The following is an 18959-nucleotide window of genomic DNA, read 5'->3' on the forward strand; positions in this document are numbered from 1 at the left end:
GTGAGACAATGTAGCATTGATTGTTCACAGCTGATCTTCAGCTGAAGAATAGGGATTGGAAGGCTGTATTCTGAAAAGACTTATTTCAATTAATACATCATCTGATTTTGAGAGGGTTTTCGTGGTGACCATTTGAACCTCCTAAGACTTTGGTCAAAATCTAAACATATGTAATGCTGATGATAAAAGGGGATAAAGAAAGCTTCCAAAACTTTTCAGTTCAGGCTTGCCTCACAGAACACTACCCTGCAGACTTTCACTGTGGGTTTTTTCTGTTAATTTTAATGAGGACAGGATCAAGTCTGGATCCTGAGGTCACACATCAGGTTGTCTTTATTTGTACATCATTGGCAGTGAAAGGATGCAGGAACTATTTGGGATCTCTTACTTCCAGTTTTTTTAAAGACAAGACAAGGCTTGGAGGATCTATTTGCCTTACAAGGAGCCTGCACCTAATAGATCGCAGAACTTTGGCCTGGTTTGCACAGACCAGTTTGTTCTCCATGAGATTAACCTGTGTTTCATATGACACCTACCTGGCTGCTCTTGCTGCTGTTGACTGTCCCGTTGTTTTCCAAGACCTGTGGCAGCCCCATTTCAGCTCCTGTCTCCCCATGTCAGCTCCAGTCTCCCCAAGTGGAAGTCCTCATTGGGCAAGTACCACAGGGCGCATGATGTAACAGGCAGCTGTGCTGTACATTGTGGCATTAGGGTGATCTCTTGGGCTTTAGTTGCTCCAGAGGGAGAAAGTTTTTCCCCTTGTGTGCATTTAATTTGTTTAGTGGGTGTATTTTGTTGTATTTGTGGGGTTTTGATGATCGTTCTATGCTGAAATTGGCTTGTTTTATTTGAGGAAATTGTCAGCTCCCAGTGTTGTTGTATGCACAGGCTAGGCATGCAGCTTCTACTCCACCCAGTATGCCCAGTCTTACAGAGCAACTGGTTGTCATAAGACAGCTTCAGAAGGCAACTGCCTTATGAGGCTGATCTTGCACATGTGTTTCTCCCCCTTGAAGTTTGCGATCGAGAGTTCATGCGCACCAGCCAGCTTGCTTAAATCAGAGACCCAACTGCTCGGCAGTGGGAGCCAGACCATTTAGAGCAAAGGGTTTAAAAAAACCCGAACAAACCCAGCCTTCTGACACCAGTGTTTTTAATGCATGTTCTGCATCCCCTCAGGGAGTCAGAAGCCTATTCCTCGGGGTTTAGGAAAGGTAACTAAGAAAAGTAAATCTGTTGTCAGGAGACTCTAATCCATTGCCCTTCTCAGGTCTGCAAATTATAGAAAATGGAAGACTACTGCACTCTGTTAGACTTACCTGAGGCCAGAGCAGCCAGTGCTGGACTGCTACTCTTCATTCCTTCTCCAAACACCTTTAGAAGATGCTGCTTTTTAGTCTGAGATCTCTAAGCAGCTCCCTCCCCACCCCCTTGCCCACTCCCTCCTGAAGAGAGAGCTTTCTTTTTAAACTGGTCCAGGCCATTTGATTTTCTGCTTCAGAAATCATCTTGATTTAGCTCATCAAAAAAAACATTGCAGTTAAGTGGCAGCTGCTAGGAAATAAAACTTCCATGGTTAGCAGTCTGGGTATTTCTCCTGGCAAGGTGTACCTGATTGCTGGTAGAGGATTTGTTTTGAGCCATTCTGGTTCCTCCTGCTTGTTTTTACTTGCCACAGTTTTGGTTTTGTTTTAATCTCAGAAACTAATAAAAGCAGCATTAATAGAGTAATACAGGTCAGCCCAATTCTGTCATACAGCTTGTCCATTCAATTATTTCTTTATTTTCTGCTTTGATAGGGTGTTCTTAAATTTCAAATAATATGGGATATTTATGGACAACTGCATGATGCCAATATTCGGGATGTTAGAATAGATTTGGAATAAAAATAGAATTCCCTGTATCTAAACTATGATGTCACCTAGTCTTTTCTATTTCATTATTGGCATAAAGTGTGTGGAAAATATTTACTTTCTGCAAGGGTAATTAATTAACCTATTAAGCTGGATTTTTTCCACCAGTGATTGCACTTGTGTAACTGAGAAATGATGTTTCTAGAGAAAATAGGAGCTACAATTTTGGGAAACTATTTTTACTTTTTTGGAATGAACCTATGGGATTTTAATACACAATATTCTGAACTAGGAGTGGCGGGTTTTCAGGCTCACTGTTTGGAAGAGAATTGTGTTTTCTGTAAAAATCTGTAGGACCTGCTTATGGGGTCCCAATTGGTATTTGTTCAAAACATTTAGAAGAAATAAAATCCTCTTTCAGAGGAATAATATGTGGAACTTCTAGGCCTTTGTTTTATGTTAAGTTGATGGTATCTTACAGCATCCCAGTTTATTCCATCTATTTAATGTTGTGGATTTTAAGTGTCTTGGCCATCAAAGTGCAGGGTTAAGGAAAGCTAGGACTTTCTTTCTTACACAAGCAGATACTTTGTTTACTCCTTGTCCTCACTCCCCTAATTATATTCTCTGGAAGGAGTATATTGTCATGCGAAGATAGAAAAAAGCCATCTACTAAATACCGCACATAAACAATTAATTGCTTTATTTAAATATGTGGGTTACAATTATGCTTACTAAATCCTGTACATTGTATTATGGTGAAGTATGCTGTGAACGATGAGTGAAATTTAATTGCAGTCCCATCTTCCTGAAATAGATTTGCCTTTGCCATCAAAGCCAACAAACAAATAATGGTATCTAGTTTGTGGTCTTTCTAAGGCTGAAAAAGTAAATTATATGCAAAAGCACTTAGTTGCTTTCAAACTCTTACTATTCTGACTTTGAGGGTTGGTAGAACACGTATACTCTGTAAGGTTTGGGAGAACCATCGAAGGGACAAACAGTTCACGGCCAGCAATAAGGGGAAGCAGTGTCGGGACTGTGGGTTCTTCCCAAAGGTGTGTAGTCTGGATGTGGCCTCTCAAGTGTATGTGCTCCCGAGGGAGAAAGAGTTCTTCCTCATTTTATATAAATACTTACCATGCTTATCTGAAAGAGGATATACTGTTCTCACTGTCACTAGTACTGCCCCTATAAATGCTTAAATGCAGCCAAAATATGTCTTTTCTAAAATATAGTTTAAAATTAGAAAATCTCATTTGTAGATGATACACTAGGAGTAGCTGGATTTGCTTCTCAGCAAAGACTGTGTCTGGTAAACTATGCAGAAATATTCAGGAAGAATATGCTTTGTGCATCCCAGTTCAGATTTATCATCAGACAGAGTGTTTGATTCAAGTTCTGCTTGGCAAAGCCTGACTCTTCTTTTTGTATATTCCTTCTGCTTATGGCAGCTACAGTGCTGTATCTCTGAAGTTTTGCTTCATCTCCAGGAAAGATAAACTTGGGCTTTTATGTGGTGTTTCACTGATTTGATTACTACTAACATAAAAAATGACTTAGAAAATATGTGTGTAAAATAAAGCTTACTATAAACTAAGATACCGTGACATCCTCCATACCATTGTTTTAAACACTTATTTTCCAAGTTCCATTGCAGATTATTAACAGACAGGGCCATGACTATATTCTCCACTGCACGTATGTATCTGCACAAGAAGGAAATGTTTGTGTTTCGTAAAAGCAGCCTGAAGTGAGATCAAAATGAATGTCCAGTCATAGCATACACAAAAGAACTTATGTTTTAAAGACAAGATTATTATGTCTTTGAAATGAAAATAGTTGCCTACATCCAGCTGAACAATGAGATAAGGAAAGCCTGCAAATTATAATACCATGCCTTTGTCAAAAATATGTAATTTTGGGTAAACCTGTTACGTCCTTAAAACATCTCCCTGTAAGTTTTCTCCACTGAATTTGGAACAGAAAATTTTTCAGTGAAGTATCAGGAAGCCACGCTGATTCCATTTTTATTCTTAGTGTGCAGTGAAGATGGGCCATAGTAAACATTTTTATAGTCATTCTTTGAAGATGAGGTCCAGCTCACTGGTTTTGATTCTGAGTGGTAACACTTAGGCACAGGCTTAGCTGCTTTTAATATTTTTTTTTTCTTTTAACCTGTGCATGATGTTCAATATTACATGGAGATTCCAACAATGTCCCTGACTATGGTGTAAATGTTTCTGTTTATATCAAAGACTGGGCAGTTGGCCTTCCATAGCACCAAAATGAACAGTTTCTGATGTCAAGCTGCTACTTTAAAACAAACCCAACTCTTTTACTCCAGTCAGCACTACAGTGCAAACACAGTAAACTGTCTCTAGTGACCTGAAGATTGTATGTTGAAGGTGAAATGGCTTTGGTAATGAGTATGCTGGGTAATTTCCAGCCTCTCTACTTGTGCATCCATGCTCTGGTGTTGTCAGAGTTAGGTGGTCAGTACGTTGCAAAATAATGCAGTGCCCTAAAACATAGTTTCTGCTTTCAGCCTGGCAGAACTAAATGTTTTTAGTGACTTTCAGAGTGTTCAAAGTAAAAGGGCAGCATATGAAGTCCCCACCCCCCCCAAATAAAAAAAAATCATCATTGTGGACCTAACCAGCTGAGATTCTCGCAGTTCCGCATGTGTATGGCTCTTGTCCAAGATTTTTACTGAGGCGGTTCCAGCTGCCATTTTTAGGAAGCCAAAAATGCTCTTTTGCTACAGGATGGCTTTAGTAAAATAAGCAGTACCTCAGGCTCCAAATGCATGCTTAGATTTTTTAGACTATGTGCTTACAATGGGACCCAGACATACTTTTATCAGAACTAGCCTTATGCACAGTGTGAAAGCGTATCCAAACTTACTGAATTGCAAAAGGTGGTCTGTTTCTTATCTTGTATTCAAAGTCGTTATGTCAGAAATGTCTGACTACGAAGCGGAGTGTAGCTGTGAGAGTGTCACCTGTAAGGGACACACACCTTGCTCTTCAGCAAAAGGCAGTAAGGCTCAACCATGCGCTCCTTTTCCAGCTGGTGAAGCCCCAGGCTCCTTTGGGAGCCACTTTGGTGGGGTATTGCCTGAATGAGGATGGACACATCAATCTCGTAGCATTCATAGTATAAGAGAAAAACGGTTACATTTGCCGGTTCGCAGAGCTGTGGCGAGGAGCCTGAGTGGTTTCTCTCCAGGCTGTTATGAAGGTAAACACTGTCTTGTAAAATGTGAGGCAGTAAAAACCGTGTCCTGCAATAGCTCTGCAGTGCCCTAGAATGTCTAAGTTGGCCTGTTACAACTTGCAGTTCAGTAAAGTAGGCAAATCTGTTTTATGGTTTTTAAACAAAGTTATGGTCTTCATTTTCTTACTGTATTACAGACTATGGGCAAAAGGATGCAAAGCCATTTAATGAAATCTTATATACTCAGCAGGTCTAGTATTTGATTTACAGCACAAGGCTGTAGGAGCTCTAATGAGTTAGGTTTCTTGCTAATCAAAACATTTTTAGCTGATTGAAAATGAATGGCTGTACAAGTATTTGTCAGGCTATAAATATTCAAAAAACATGCCAGTGCTCTCCAGATGATTTGTATTAATATTGTACTGGCAACCTCGTGTTTCTGGGGGTTTTTTAGGGTGTGGTTTTAATCTCATAATTTCTATTCCCAAAAGCAGGAACAAGAGACAAGCTACACTATTCTGAGAGCCAAAGGCACCAATGTTACCATCAGTGGCCTCAAACCCGATACCACCTATGTCTTCCAAATTCGAGCCCGAACTGCAGCGGGATACGGGACAAACAGCCGCAAGTTTGAATTTGAAACCAGTCCAGATTGTACGTATTTGCTCAATTGGTTTAATGTGACATCCTGCCCCGTTTCTGGCTGATTTGAATGGTTACTTTCACTCCTTTTCTAGTTTAGCAAATGCAACTCGTAACTATTTATGGTGTGTCATTCAAGGTAGTATTACTATATAACTTTATGCTATCATTAAACTTGAAACATGCTATAAAGAGTATGCCACGACTATCACAGATGGTATTTTCTTCCGTTCCCTACCCGACCCCTGCCACGTGCCAGAATCGATACCTGCCGAGAGAGGAAGTTTGATAGAAAACTAGACTCGCAGCCTTGTGCTGGTCCAAACGTTTGACCTGAACCCTATGGACTATAAACCCCTGCTCTGAGAGAATCACTCTTATACTGCAGGTCCATTGCACCTGTGGGTCAGTGTGTAATTCTCCATGTTGCTGCAGGGTGTAGCTGATGTCTCCTGCCTCGCCTTGAGGTGAAAATAATATTCAGAGTCTGGGAAGGACGGTTGCTCAGTTGAGCAACTGGTTAGGAAGTTTGGGTGGGTTTGGCTTCCTCCTCCTCACTGTCATTATGTTTCAGGGTAGCCTCGGGGAAGGTATTTACTGGTCTTGCGCTGCCTTTTTTTAATGCCTCGATAATAACATTATTTAACTGATGACTTTATTGGTATTTACAAATTCTGTTGCTGTATCAGGAAGACTCTTAATAGGGCTCATCATTTTAAGTGTAACTTTCCCACCATTAAGTACTATATAGTAAATCAGACCTTTTATTTGCTGGAAGCTGGAAGCGGCTTAATGCATCAAATACTCAGCCTTTGTTTAGGGACCTGATTACTGATGTAGGCTAATGCTGCATAATTGAAGACTGTTTGCTTTTTAGAAGGTAGGACCTTCACAGAAGACTTCTATCTGCTGTTCAGAGTTATAATACAACTGAAGACTGTAATTCTGACATGGTCTCTTAAGGCTTATTCATGTACTCATGATGAGGCTTTGAGACCCCATAGAGCTCCGCTAAAAGCAACAAAGCTTTAACTGAGAAGAGTAGCATAAGGCAAATGGTCTTGCATTTGGCATCGATGTGTTTTTGAGATATGTGTTTCATCCCCAATTCTTCCTCCTCCACCTCAGTTATTATTCTGGAAAGCAAATAAACTTCTTTATTAAAAAAAAAAAAAAAAAAAGTTTCAAATTGTTGTTAGGGTGGCACACAGCTTTGGCATACTGGATGAAACTGGAACTCAAGAGAGGACAGGCAGTTATACCAAGGAGAAAAAAAAAATCAGTTGCAGTGATATCAAATTTAATCATTTGAAAGTTAACAAGTTTTCTCTGTAAACTAATATTAAAAGCAATAATAAAGCAGTTGACAAAAAATGTGGAAGGTGACAGGATAGAGTCATGCACATCTCAATTGTCAGCATACAAGTTACACATATTGATGCCAGATCACATAACTTCTTTCCTGTTGCCAGGTTATCAATACTACATGAGTACAGTTGCAGGTGTGTAATAGAGTCTTCTTCCTGGGGGGTATGGCATGACTTCAGGCAGTGATGAAGGCAAACTGTCTGTTTGGTGGAGAGCAGAGGGCTAGCTTTCAGCTCACTTTGGACAACTGAAGTGTAGCGCTGAGGAGGCTAATTCTGTGATGTTCAGTGGAGTTCAGCAGGTGTCTCCTAAAGCCAGATCATCGTATCTGAAGGTGTCCCATCTCTGTATAGCAGCCTAGCGCACTGAAGCTTGAAGCTTAGGGACTGCAGGGAAGCAGCCAGCATAAGGCAGAAAACAGCCCTTCTTTTTACTATAGGCATTGATTAACCATGGATAGTCCTATCTGCTTCTGTGTGCACTGGCCTTTCACACCCTTCACAGGGGTACGTGCTGTCAGACTGAACTGGGAAGCTTAATTCATTAAAGTGCTTTTCATCACACAGAAGTGAGAGTAAGGGTAATGATTATTGACTGGCTGGGATTTCTTGCCAAGGAAAAATTCCTTACTGACTGTGACAAAATATACATATGTCGTGGTATTTGTGTTTGTATTTGGTATATCTGTTTCTGTGTAAATATCAGTTTAGAAAATCAGCAATAGCAGGAATGACTTCAGTAAATTGTCAAAGGAGGCTGCAGTCTTTTGTTTTCTCCCCTTATATTTATTCCTTTGTATTTATGTCTGATGAAAAATTACTTAGTAAATTAAATATTTGGCAGGAGACCAAAAGCTATATAGCGATGACTTAATCTGACTTTTCCCTATATGAATGTCAATTGTGATGCAATCAGTGTTTTGTGTCGGTGGGTTATTTATCTATTTTTGTGTTAACTTTCCAGCGTTCTCCATTTCCAGTGAGAACAGCCAGGTTGTAATGATTGCCATTTCAGCAGCAGTAGCCATTATTCTCCTCACAGTTGTGGTGTACGTCCTGATTGGGAGGTTAGTTCATCATCTGATTTGCACATTTACTTCCATTTCCCCTAGGGGCTTTGGTGAGCATAGCAAATTGGGTGTCATTGTGCAGTAGTAGCGTGGCTGGTTTGCACCTTCTCCTTTGTCTGCTTCCCAGGAGCTCTGAACGCTGCTTCGTGCTCGGTAATGAGCCCGCTAACTTTAGCAGCCCCAATCATGCAGCAGTTGTTAAAAAATGCTATAAACACATTCTTAGGCAATTGTAAAATTAAACTGTAGGGGTCAAAAATCAACAAATCCTCTCATTAGCCAATTTCCTCAAATTCCCTGAGAACATAACATGCCTCTATAGAGCACAGAGAATGTAAATATCATTAAACTTTCAAACAGGCATTTAATTGTGGAGGGAAAACATTTTATTCTGTTTCCACCTGCAGTTAACATATAAAATTCTTTATATTAATTTTTTTCTCTGTTTCTTATAGATTCTGTGGCTACAAGAAGTCTAAACATGGAACTGATGAGAAAAGACTACATTTTGGGAATGGCCATTGTAAGTTATGAAGGCTTTTAATGCTTCCAGATATGTTGAATTCATCCCCTAGATAACTGGTATTTTTCAATTTAAAGGAAAAAAAAAAAAAAGGAAAAAAGTCATACCTCACTTAAACCAAGGTGAAATTGGGAAGAGAATTATCTCTTCTCTTGTGGGTAAGGAGATTTTCCCCAAACAATTATTCTTTGTTTCAAATTCTTTCATCTGTGTTCAGGTTAGTAATGAGCAAAACATAGCTGTCTACTTTCAAACAATGCGTGCGGAAAGTAATATGATATTGATTCTGCTGTGCATTACTGAAATGTGGAGTTTAACTTCAGCTTCCTCATTTTCAGCTGTATAAAGTCTAAGTAGTGACTTTTTTTTCCCCCAAAGCAAAATATAAAATCAATGAAACCTGTCTTGATGACTACTGAAGGGACCATGAAAATTGCTTGCTTGACAAAGTTGGCCAACTAATAATTTAGTTTGGAATTATTCTAAGCATAGTCTGGAGTAGTTTCTTAAATGACTACAAAATTAGTGTCTCAGAAATTAATGGTTTTTTTTAATCCAGTTGTGTTTACAAACATGTTTTGTGCAAGTCCTGATTCCTCACTTGCAAGAATAAGCAGGTCGATGCTTTCTTTGGGTCCCATCAGGTACTAAGAAGAGAACCTTTCTATTGATTTACTTTGGTCTTGTGTCACAAGAACTGTATATAGTTAAGGATGCGAAACTTTACTCATCTGAAGGAATCTGGGCTGCTTTTGAAACATGTTCAAAAGCCAGACCCAAAACCTGTCTGATGTTTGTGTACGTATGTTTAATAAGGTTAGATGGCCATTTATTCATGGCTATTCTGGGTCATTTAGCTGTTCCTTGGGAAAGGAACACCACAGACCATGACCCCATACCGGAGACGTGCAGGGAAGAAGTGTTGGTTTTCTGAGCCCAGACATGGGCTCGTGGCCAGATGGGATGTCATCTCATAATGTTTCAGCTCCTTTCTTATCCTGGATCCTCTCTGCAGTGGTCATAACCCTGCAGCACTTTTCCACAGCTGAGAAGCTGCGGACTGTGGAGATGAGATCATAGTCAAAGCTCCCTCCATACCCACTTTAAAATAGAAATAAATTTGGTTTGCAGCAGAAGTAACTGAGGGGAGAAGAAGGTAATAGTTTAACATTCCTGATCAGGAGTAAACAAGGTATTACTGGGTTTTTAAAACTGCATTTTGGATATTTTTTTTTTCACCCTTAAAAGGACGAAATGCACTTTGTAAACACCAAGATGGGAAATTCCTTTTTTTCTCAGGGAATTCTTTTTGTCTAATGAGCATGCTTTAATAAGAAGCAATACTTTATCCTTGAAATGGTTTCAGCTCCAGATAAATGTCCTGCTACACCCTATAAAAAACATGTTGAACAATATATTTCTGTATCTCAGCATGTTGTAAGGTTAACATATGTGGGTTTTTTGCACACAGCAGTGGCATTGTACCATCTGCAAGAAGTGCTGTTGGTACTATTATCAGATGCCCCCCCCAATAGAATAGAATTAACATTTTAATGAGGGATTTACTTGCAGTAGTTGGAAATTAGAACTGCTTCCTAATCCCCATGACAATACGTTATCTGACTGTTCGTATTATTATTATTACTATTAAATTTGGAGCCCCTCCTTATCTCCAGAGAGCTGTGAGCGTGCGTATCCACAGTGCCTGTGCCCCTTCCCCTGTACCGTCAGGGGATATGCAAGCTGTCAGCATGGGTTTGCTTCATGCAGCCCAACAACTGCTAACCAGCTAGACTCAAAAAAAAACCCCAAAAAACTAAAAAAAAAATTAAATCTATACGGTTACATGTGGCCCATAGAATTAATGCTTCATCATCCAAATTTAATGAGGTTATAAAATAAAAGCAGCCAGTAAAAAAAGTGTCACGGACAAATAACAGGTCATAGTTTGCTCTCCTTACTCCCACACAATGGAAAGTTGCGATCGCTATTCTTAAACATGTCAGTGCTGTTAAATTCCTGTGGATTAAATTGCTTTTAATTTGGCTTTAGATATTTATGTACTGTTTTCTGAGTAGTGCCATGCTGATTCACTGCGTAGTGAGACCAGAGACGGTCTTGGCCCGGGTATTTCTCTTAGAAAATCTTGAAAATTATTTCTTGATTTTTGTGGGTATTTATCTGTTAGCATGTGTGTGTGTGTGGTGGTTGAAACTTTGTTTTAGTAAATAACAGTCTTTCTCAAAGAGTAGGAAAATAGCTCCTATGAAAAAGTAACTTCCACGGCTGTCATAAACTTTCAGCATCCTAAATACAGCAGCTGGTTTATTTCAGACAGTTTATTCTGAATTACTTTAAAAAAGGCTCCAGCCATGAACTATTCCCTGCAGCCTTATTACAAATCCTATAATATTACTTCAAAGGAGCAAAAATGTTTCACCTCCTCAGATCCTCTCCTTTTACCTTCTTTGGCTAGACCCTTTTTATTTTTTTGCTACCCTTAGGGCAATTCATGCTGTTAAAATGAAAATGTAAATTATTATGTTTGCACAGAATGAGCTGTAAAGTAGTACAGCTTAACACATGTGCATGTGTTTATTATCTGTTTTTCATGACAGAATCCAGTTACTATACAGGCTGCCCTTAATTATTGGTGTGAAGGGATTATTCTCCTTGCAGTCGCCATCACCTGATCCTGGGAACCTCTGGGGTCAGCATTAAAAAATCTGCAGCCGAAAACCCCACAGTGCAGGAGGTTTTAATTGTTGTTATTTTTATTGGGGGTACGAGGGAGCCTGTAACGTACATTCAGCATGGGCGGAAAGGAGCATTTACAAGATTTTTAACCAACAGCAATATACAGCCAATTACTTTTTGTTTTACTTGCAAGTAATTCTGTAATCATCGGGCTCTTGAAGGAAACGCAGTTGGCATTTAATGCCGCGCACACGCAGCCCTTGTGCTAAGAGCATGCCTCTTAGTTCGCATTGTTTTCGAGGCAATTAGCTGGGGAATTCAGTTTTATCATTTCTTTGTCAATTCTGAGGCAAATAAATCTCCATAAAATTGATTTTATGTATATTTTTTTTAGGTATGCTTGGGATTGTTTGACAAAACAGTGGTGTGCTCTAACTAACAGTCCAAAGGCATTTTTCCTCATCTGTGTAACCCTAGCAAAAGAAGTTTAACGATTCTAGTAGTCAACAAGTTGATGCAGTAGAATAATGCCAGCCTGGAAAGGATATTCCTGAGTGGGTTAAGGCAGTGTTTGTAGGAAAAGTTAATATCTTTTACAAGACCAGATGGTACAGTTGAGAAAAGCTGGAATACGTGTCCTGGAATGCAGGCTTTGTGTCAGAAGCAGAAAACTTCAAGCTGGGTGAAACAGTTATTTCACTTTTTGTTAACAAAACATCTTAGTGCTCTAAAATGAACACAGAGGCAGGTCCACAAGGCACTAGGTATGAGCATGAGCAGGGCCTTGAGCCAGGGAGGTGGAATGAAGCTATGCTTTGCCTTCAGCATCCTTGCTGGTGAGAAAGATTGGGAATGATAATATGTTCCCCCCACCCCCAGTCCTGGTGTAAGAAGAGATGTGGAGAGCTCAAAACTGCTGGTATAATCATTCATCCGTTTGAAGTAGCTCTTGTGCCAGGCAAAAAGAAAAATCCCTGGCAAGGAAACTGTAGAGGGGGACAAAATAGTGGCGTGGATGTTGGGGTAACTCAGCACTAGAACCAAACATTAGTAACAAAAACAGCTGGCTGATGTCCTCATAGTGAAAGAAATAAGAGAGGCGTGCATTTGTTCATGTGTAATTTTCTTATGCATGTTGGAGAGCTTAGAAAGATAAAGCTCGCGCTAATGTGCTTAATGCCAAAGAACTTTTCCAGTTGACTGTAGCATCACACGTCTGGTTTTGTGTCTCTTTCTTTGTTACCTTGAAAGGATGGATGAGATTGAGTGCACTATCAGCAAATTTGCTGATAACGCCAAGCTGTGTGGTGCAGTTGACACACTGGAGGGAAGGGATGCCATCCAGCAGGACCTTGAGAGGCTTGAGTGATGGACCCATGAGAACTCATGAAGTCCAACAAAACCAACTGCAAGGTCCTTTACATGAGTCAGGGAGTCCCAAGCACAACTGCAGGCTGAGCAGAGAATGGATTGAGAGCAGCTCTGAGAAGAAGGACATGAGGGTGTTGGTTGTTGTAAAGCTCAATGTGAGCCTGTGATGTACCCTTCCAGCCCAGAAAGCCAACTGTATCCTGGGCTGCACTGAAAACTGTCACCAGCAGGTTGAGGGAAGTGATTCTTCCTCACTACTACACTCTTGAGACCCCACCTGGAGTACTGTGTCCAGCTCTGGGGTCCCTAGTGAAAGAAAGATATGGAGCTGTTAGAGCAAGTCCAGAGGAGAGCCACAAAGACGATGAGAGGCCTGGAGCACTTCTCCTGTGAAGTCAGGTTGGGAGAGTTGGGTTTGTTCAACCTGGAGAGAAGGCTCAGAGGACTGCATATAGCAGCCTTGCAATACCTAAATCAGGCCTACAGGAAAGCTGGAGAGGGACTGTTTGCAAGGGCAGGGAGTGATTGGACAAGAGGTGATGGCTTTCAGTCAAAGGATGGCAGATTTAGGTTAGATATAAGGAAGAAATCCTTCCCTGTGAGGGTGGTGAGGCCCTGGAACAGGCTGCCCAGAGAAGCTTTGGCTACCCCCTCCCTGACAGTGTTCAAGGCAAAGTTGGATGGGGCTTTGGACAGTCTGATCTGGTGAAGGGTGTTCCTGCCCACAGCAGGGTCATTGGGACTAGATGGGCTTTGAGGTCCTTTCCAATCCTAACCATCTTATGATCCTATGACATGAATATAAGGCAGTATCGAAACAGAGCAAGCTGGGAGGGACGGATAGTATTTTAATATTTGAAAAGATGTTAAGTATTGGCAAGTGCAGATATATTTAAAATCAGTTTTCAGACTTCTGTGCAAAAATTACATTTGTGTGTCAGCTTTCATCCTGTATTAAAGATTCCTGGATACCCATCACAAGCAATTTGATCTGAAGAAGCAGTGTACCTTTTTCTTCTATTGATTTCTATTGTCTCATGAGCTTTCTTTAGAAGGATTAATTAAGTCTAACTAACATTTTCTCTCTGAATTTGTTTTTACACAGTAAAACTCCCAGGCCTGAGAACTTATGTAGATCCGCATACATATGAGGATCCCAATCAAGCTGTGCATGAATTTGCCAAGGAACTAGATGCTTCTAATATTTCCATTGATAAAGTAGTTGGAGCAGGTAATGACCATCAGATATACTCTTATAAAGACAGCTTTTTGCTCTATGTGCTGTTTTACATCTTTGGGTGTATACTTGTGACTTGAAAGAAAATATTCTAAAGTCTTGAAATTGTTGGTCATATTTGCAGCTGCCTTTGGTGAATACAAAAAGTTAAGGGCACACAGTGTTATTTTTCTCCCCAAAGAGAGCAGGCAGAAAGACAGTTTTTCAAAGGACACTCACCAGCCCACGCTTGGACGCAGCACTGTTGGGAGTGCAAAGAGAGTTCAGCCTCACTTCTATGTTTCTTTAAAATCTGTCAGCACAGAAAACGGCATCAACTTTGAAGATGTTTCCTTTTTTCCCCCTAAAAGGACTGTCGACTATTACACCTTGAGTGAAACCACAAACTCATTTCATACCAGTCACCACGTATCCATCAGACTGCAATGACCTTTGGTCATTGGATTGATTTTGGTCACTGCTTTGGATTTGAATTATTGATTTAGGAGGAAAGGGTTGTCTGTCTGATAACTGATTGTCTGAGCCGTACAGACGCCATAGATTGTTGGGTTTACAGAAAGCAAACTGTCGAAATGAGAAGATTATGTAGCAGGGAGTGGGATGACAGAAAGTCTCACCACATTGACTTGTCCATGTTGCAGTGCAGCATGTAGTTCCTGCTAGCATGGGTGCTGGGTCCTTGAAGTGAAGTTGAGAATTGTCTTCTCGAGTCAGAAGATCAAAGTGTTAGCTTTCCTACTCAGTTAAAGTATTTGTGAGAAGTACTATTAATTCTTAATCCATTGAAAATTGCGGCTTCTTTTATTATTGATTTTTTGCTTCTCTCTAAATTTACTATTTGAATTGAGAGAGAGACAGGCTCCTGGTGAACAGCAAAAGATTTTAATTTGGAAAGAAATGTGAAACCAAGTGACTGTACTCAGTGCATCTCCTGAATCACCCAGCAACAAGAAAGGTTATTCATCCTCTCTTACTGCAGCTGCTCAACTGCTTGCAGGAAGTTAGGTTCCTATTTTCTTCAAAGGTAGAATTTCTGTTCCTTGCTGGTTTTAATTTTGCCCCACAAGAGTGCAGTGTTCCCCATCATCTTCAGCAAAGGCAGGAAAGCTCTGCTTATTGCACATTATAGAGAATTAATATGGGGATAGAGAAGGGGGGTACCGAAAAGCAAAGTCCAAGATCAGTATGTTTCCTTATAGGTCTTTTCATGTGCTTTTGCTCACAAATGTAAGCTTGCTAAACTTGGGCTGTACGCAGTATACGAATCTAGAAAAAGATTTCATAAGGATCAATGATACATCATAGTTTATCACTCATTGTTCTGACCTATTTTTAATCAGGGTGCACATGAGACTGAGAGGCAAACCAAAAATTTGCCAAATACAGGCTCTAAAGACAGAGGAAGAGTTTTCTGAGAGGCTTCAAAAAGGGTTAGGTCCTAAAAGAGTTTAAAAATAAGTCTCTTTGCTCCACTCCACTGAAGCCGACAGTAGGTTCCTGCAGATCCTCTACACTGAAGTTTGTAATCAAGATAAAATAAAGCCATTTGTTGGAGAGACCATGACTCAGATTCACGCAGCAAAGACTCCATACGGCATTACAGTTAGTGGTTCCTGTTTGCAGTTGCCAGAGATGCCGACACAAAGAGCCAGACAGAGAAGAACAGGTGAAAGTCAGGCTATAGAGCACTGGGAGCTACCAAAATATATTCATAGCATCATTTTACACTGCTGTCACGTTCAGCACGTGGTAGCTTGTGCAGTCAGTGAGTGCCACCGAGGCTGCTTCTGCAGGAACACGTCTTTCCTCCTGAAAAGCAGAAAGGCATTTCCTGTCTCCTTCTTGTGTCAATGACTTATTTGAGTGAATGACTTGGTCTTTTCCTGCCCTTCTCCTTTAAAAATGCAAGTGTGAAGGAAATTATAAAAAGACAGTGATTTGAGAAGAAGGGATTCATTTAACTGCATTGAAGTATGACGTAAGTAATGAGACCTTCAAGTCAGGCAAGTAATCTTGATATTTTGAGGTACTTTTCCCAAGTAGTTTTTCACAGCTTTAGCTGGAATTCTCTGAGAATGGAGGGCAGCTTACATAGCTTTGAAAACAAACTCAAATGCAATAAGGAAATATTCTTGTCCAACAGAACCTCAAGTAAAAACACAAGGGATTTTAGTGGGAGGCTAAGCGTAAGAAAATTGAGGTCAGGAGCCACTTTTCCACATTTTTCTTTACAGTAATTCTTTCTTTTAAAACAAATCACTTGTTTTTATGGATCCAGTTCAGCAAACCACTTAAGAAGTTTAAATCCAATTGAATAGTAAGAGACTGCTATGGAAAGTACTTTCTTGATTTGGCCATAGATTAAGAATGTGCTTTGCTAAACATGAAAGTGAGCATTGCTTGTCTTTGAAAGATTAAGCATACTTGCAGCCTAACGTTTTGTTGATCGAAGTATGTATAAAATGTAGGGGCTACCTGTTGAGGAATGCACTGGGAGGGTTTGCAGCGTCTCAGTGAGGGCCTGAAAAGTGTTTCTGGGGTTCACAGGTTTTTTGAAACATTCAGCTTAGCTCCCTCTCCAACTCCAGGGGAGTTCTGTGCACAGCAGTACAATCATGATTTAAAGCACAGAAAAGTTAAAGCAGGAGCTAATTTCACAGAGTCATCTTTTACTTGTCCCTTGGGTCTAAATGCACAGCAAATGCCATTCACTGATGCATTAAGTAGCCTGTTTAAAAAGAAATTAAGATCTCCTGAAGAGAGATCTTTATATCATGAACAGCCCTCCTAATAATATCTGTTTGCTTGCCACATATAAATAGATGTATGAGTCCGCAGGGCAGGTTATACAATGTTTATGTGTGTAGCATAATTAAAAATAAACATTTCAGAAAGGCTTTACATGAAAAGCCATCAACCTGATCTCTTGAAATCAATGCCAGGTTTTCCACCTTCCAACTGGAACACGAGTCCTTACTCCTCCTTAAACAATACCTGATGAGATCCAGTCCATTTCTTACCGGGACCATATAAAAATGTTTTGCAGGAAAAAGATGTGGTGTAGCTGCATGTCACTGTGGTTGTTGGCCAGATAGACTTGCATAGCACCTGTACGTGAAAGAACCAAAGGGTAACGGAGTTGGGCTGCCCAGCTTTTTCCAGCAAAATCATTTTCCAAGAAAGTAAATCCATTTATATTTACAGACAGCAGTCAGTTCCATTGCTCTGAAGGGTCCTAGTCTCTTGCAGCACCCACTGGCCCCAAGGCACTTCTGGAATCTGATAAATCACCCAAGTTCTAAATTCTGCTGCCTTGGCTTAAATGGAGGTGTGTTGATGGACATTAGCCATAACCTTTTCCTTCCCAAAAGTCAAACAAATATCAGATATACGATTCTGGTCAGAAATGAAGGATTGATTGCTGGACTGCTTGCTGAAATCGTAGTGATAGTCTCTGTTAACAGTAACTGAACAATAATATTAAGAAGTTATCTTGTTACAACTTTTTGGACCATTAAAACATAAATGCAGAGTTGGACATTGCAAGATTTATATCAAGCTCTTTTTTCCTTTCCTTCTGTTTTCAAGATGTGCTCTGGTCTTCCTCTTTGTGGCATTCTGACAGTATTAAGCTGGGGTTAGTATTTGAACTGAAGCAGTGTTTGCTCTTGGTAAAATATACTAGTCATTTTGGCTTGCAGAGGTTGAATATTTGTAATTAAGGAGTCTGAACAGAATTCAACATCCATTAGTTACCAGTAATAGGTTTTAGAATTAATTTTCTGAGTTCCTGCCTGTCATGGCAGTCGGAAATACAAATAACATTAGAAACAATGGATCTAATGTAACGGCTATTTTAGTAGTGTACACGTATATAAAGATACACCCTGTTTTCCATTTTTGTAGTTATTGCATCAACACCACAGTACTGTACCTACAGGATGAAGTAGCTTAGATGTTGGTGATCCAGATACAGTGACATTCACTTCCATGTCGTTGACTCAATTCTAGTCTGGGTTAGCAACAGGATATGATACATTTGTTCAGTTTGGGTTTGGGGGATTTTTTGTTAACTTGGTTAACAGGGAAATCCTAGAAAATAAAGCTGAAAAATGACCTCAAGAGGTCATTAAGTCCACACACTTGCCCAAAATAAAACTTGTTAGGTACCAATTCTTGTCAAATGCTTAATCTTTACAGTCTCCAAGATAAAAGACTTTATAGCCTCCCTAAAAAAAAAAAAAACCAAAACCCCAAAATCCCATTTCATACTGTCCAAGGTTACTGTTAGAATTTTTTTCCTGATTTAACTGACCTTTATTGTACTTTGCAACTGTTGTTTGGCTTTCCGATTATCTACAGAAAAAGGAGTTGGTGTCCTTATTTATAACTGTAATTTTGATAAGCCAAAACTATTGTCATCTCTCTTCTCGTTCATTGTTGCATATAAATAACACTAATTCCTTGAGCTTTGAACATGGATACACAGCCCTGACTTTTACGATTCTGGTCATTGTCATCACTCCCTTTGTCATTCTGGAATTGCAGGGCCACAAATGGAGCACGGGCTCCACTGGCAGTCATTTTGGTGGCAAGGCGATGAAAGAATAATTTCAGTGTACAGATAAATGGGCTGAATGTAACATCTGAGATGTGTCCCATGTGGCATCACGTCAGAAGTCAGTGGTGAAGGGCTGTCAATCCATCATACATTTCTAAGCATTAAATCTATGAAGAGCAACATGATTAAAAAATATCTTTATCCTATTCAAAATATATTATTTCTGTTGGGGTTGGTCATTTTTAGTTGTCATGGATGTTGCTTAAGGTAAAAAGTCAGCTGCAAAGGTAAAGAAAGAATCATTGTGGGCAGATGAGCTCTTTAAAGGCATAGTGATGCTATTGCATTGAGGATTGTTACACATTAAGTTGGGAAAACCTTGTACGTAAGCAGTATAAGCACTCTTTCCATGATGTTTC

General features: G+C 39.9%; 1 protein-coding gene across 1 annotated transcript in view; it reads left to right on the plus strand.

Annotated features, from left to right (window-relative positions):
- The window catches only part of EPHA3 (EPH receptor A3), a gene marked incomplete at both ends in the record, with an annotated part of 228015 nt that overhangs the window by 169946 nt on the left and 39110 nt on the right, over positions 1-18959 (plus strand). The window contains 4 exons of the mRNA XM_084272151.1: positions 5564-5726; positions 8046-8148; positions 8607-8674; positions 13848-13973. Of these exons, the coding sequence (XP_084128277.1) occupies positions 5564-5726; positions 8046-8148; positions 8607-8674; positions 13848-13973 (460 nt within the window). The remainder of the gene's footprint in view (positions 1-5563; positions 5727-8045; positions 8149-8606; positions 8675-13847; positions 13974-18959) is intronic.

This window comes from Gallinula chloropus (assembly GCF_964237585.1).
Source record: "Gallinula chloropus genome assembly, chromosome: 1".
NCBI lineage: Eukaryota > Metazoa > Chordata > Aves > Gruiformes > Rallidae > Gallinula > Gallinula chloropus.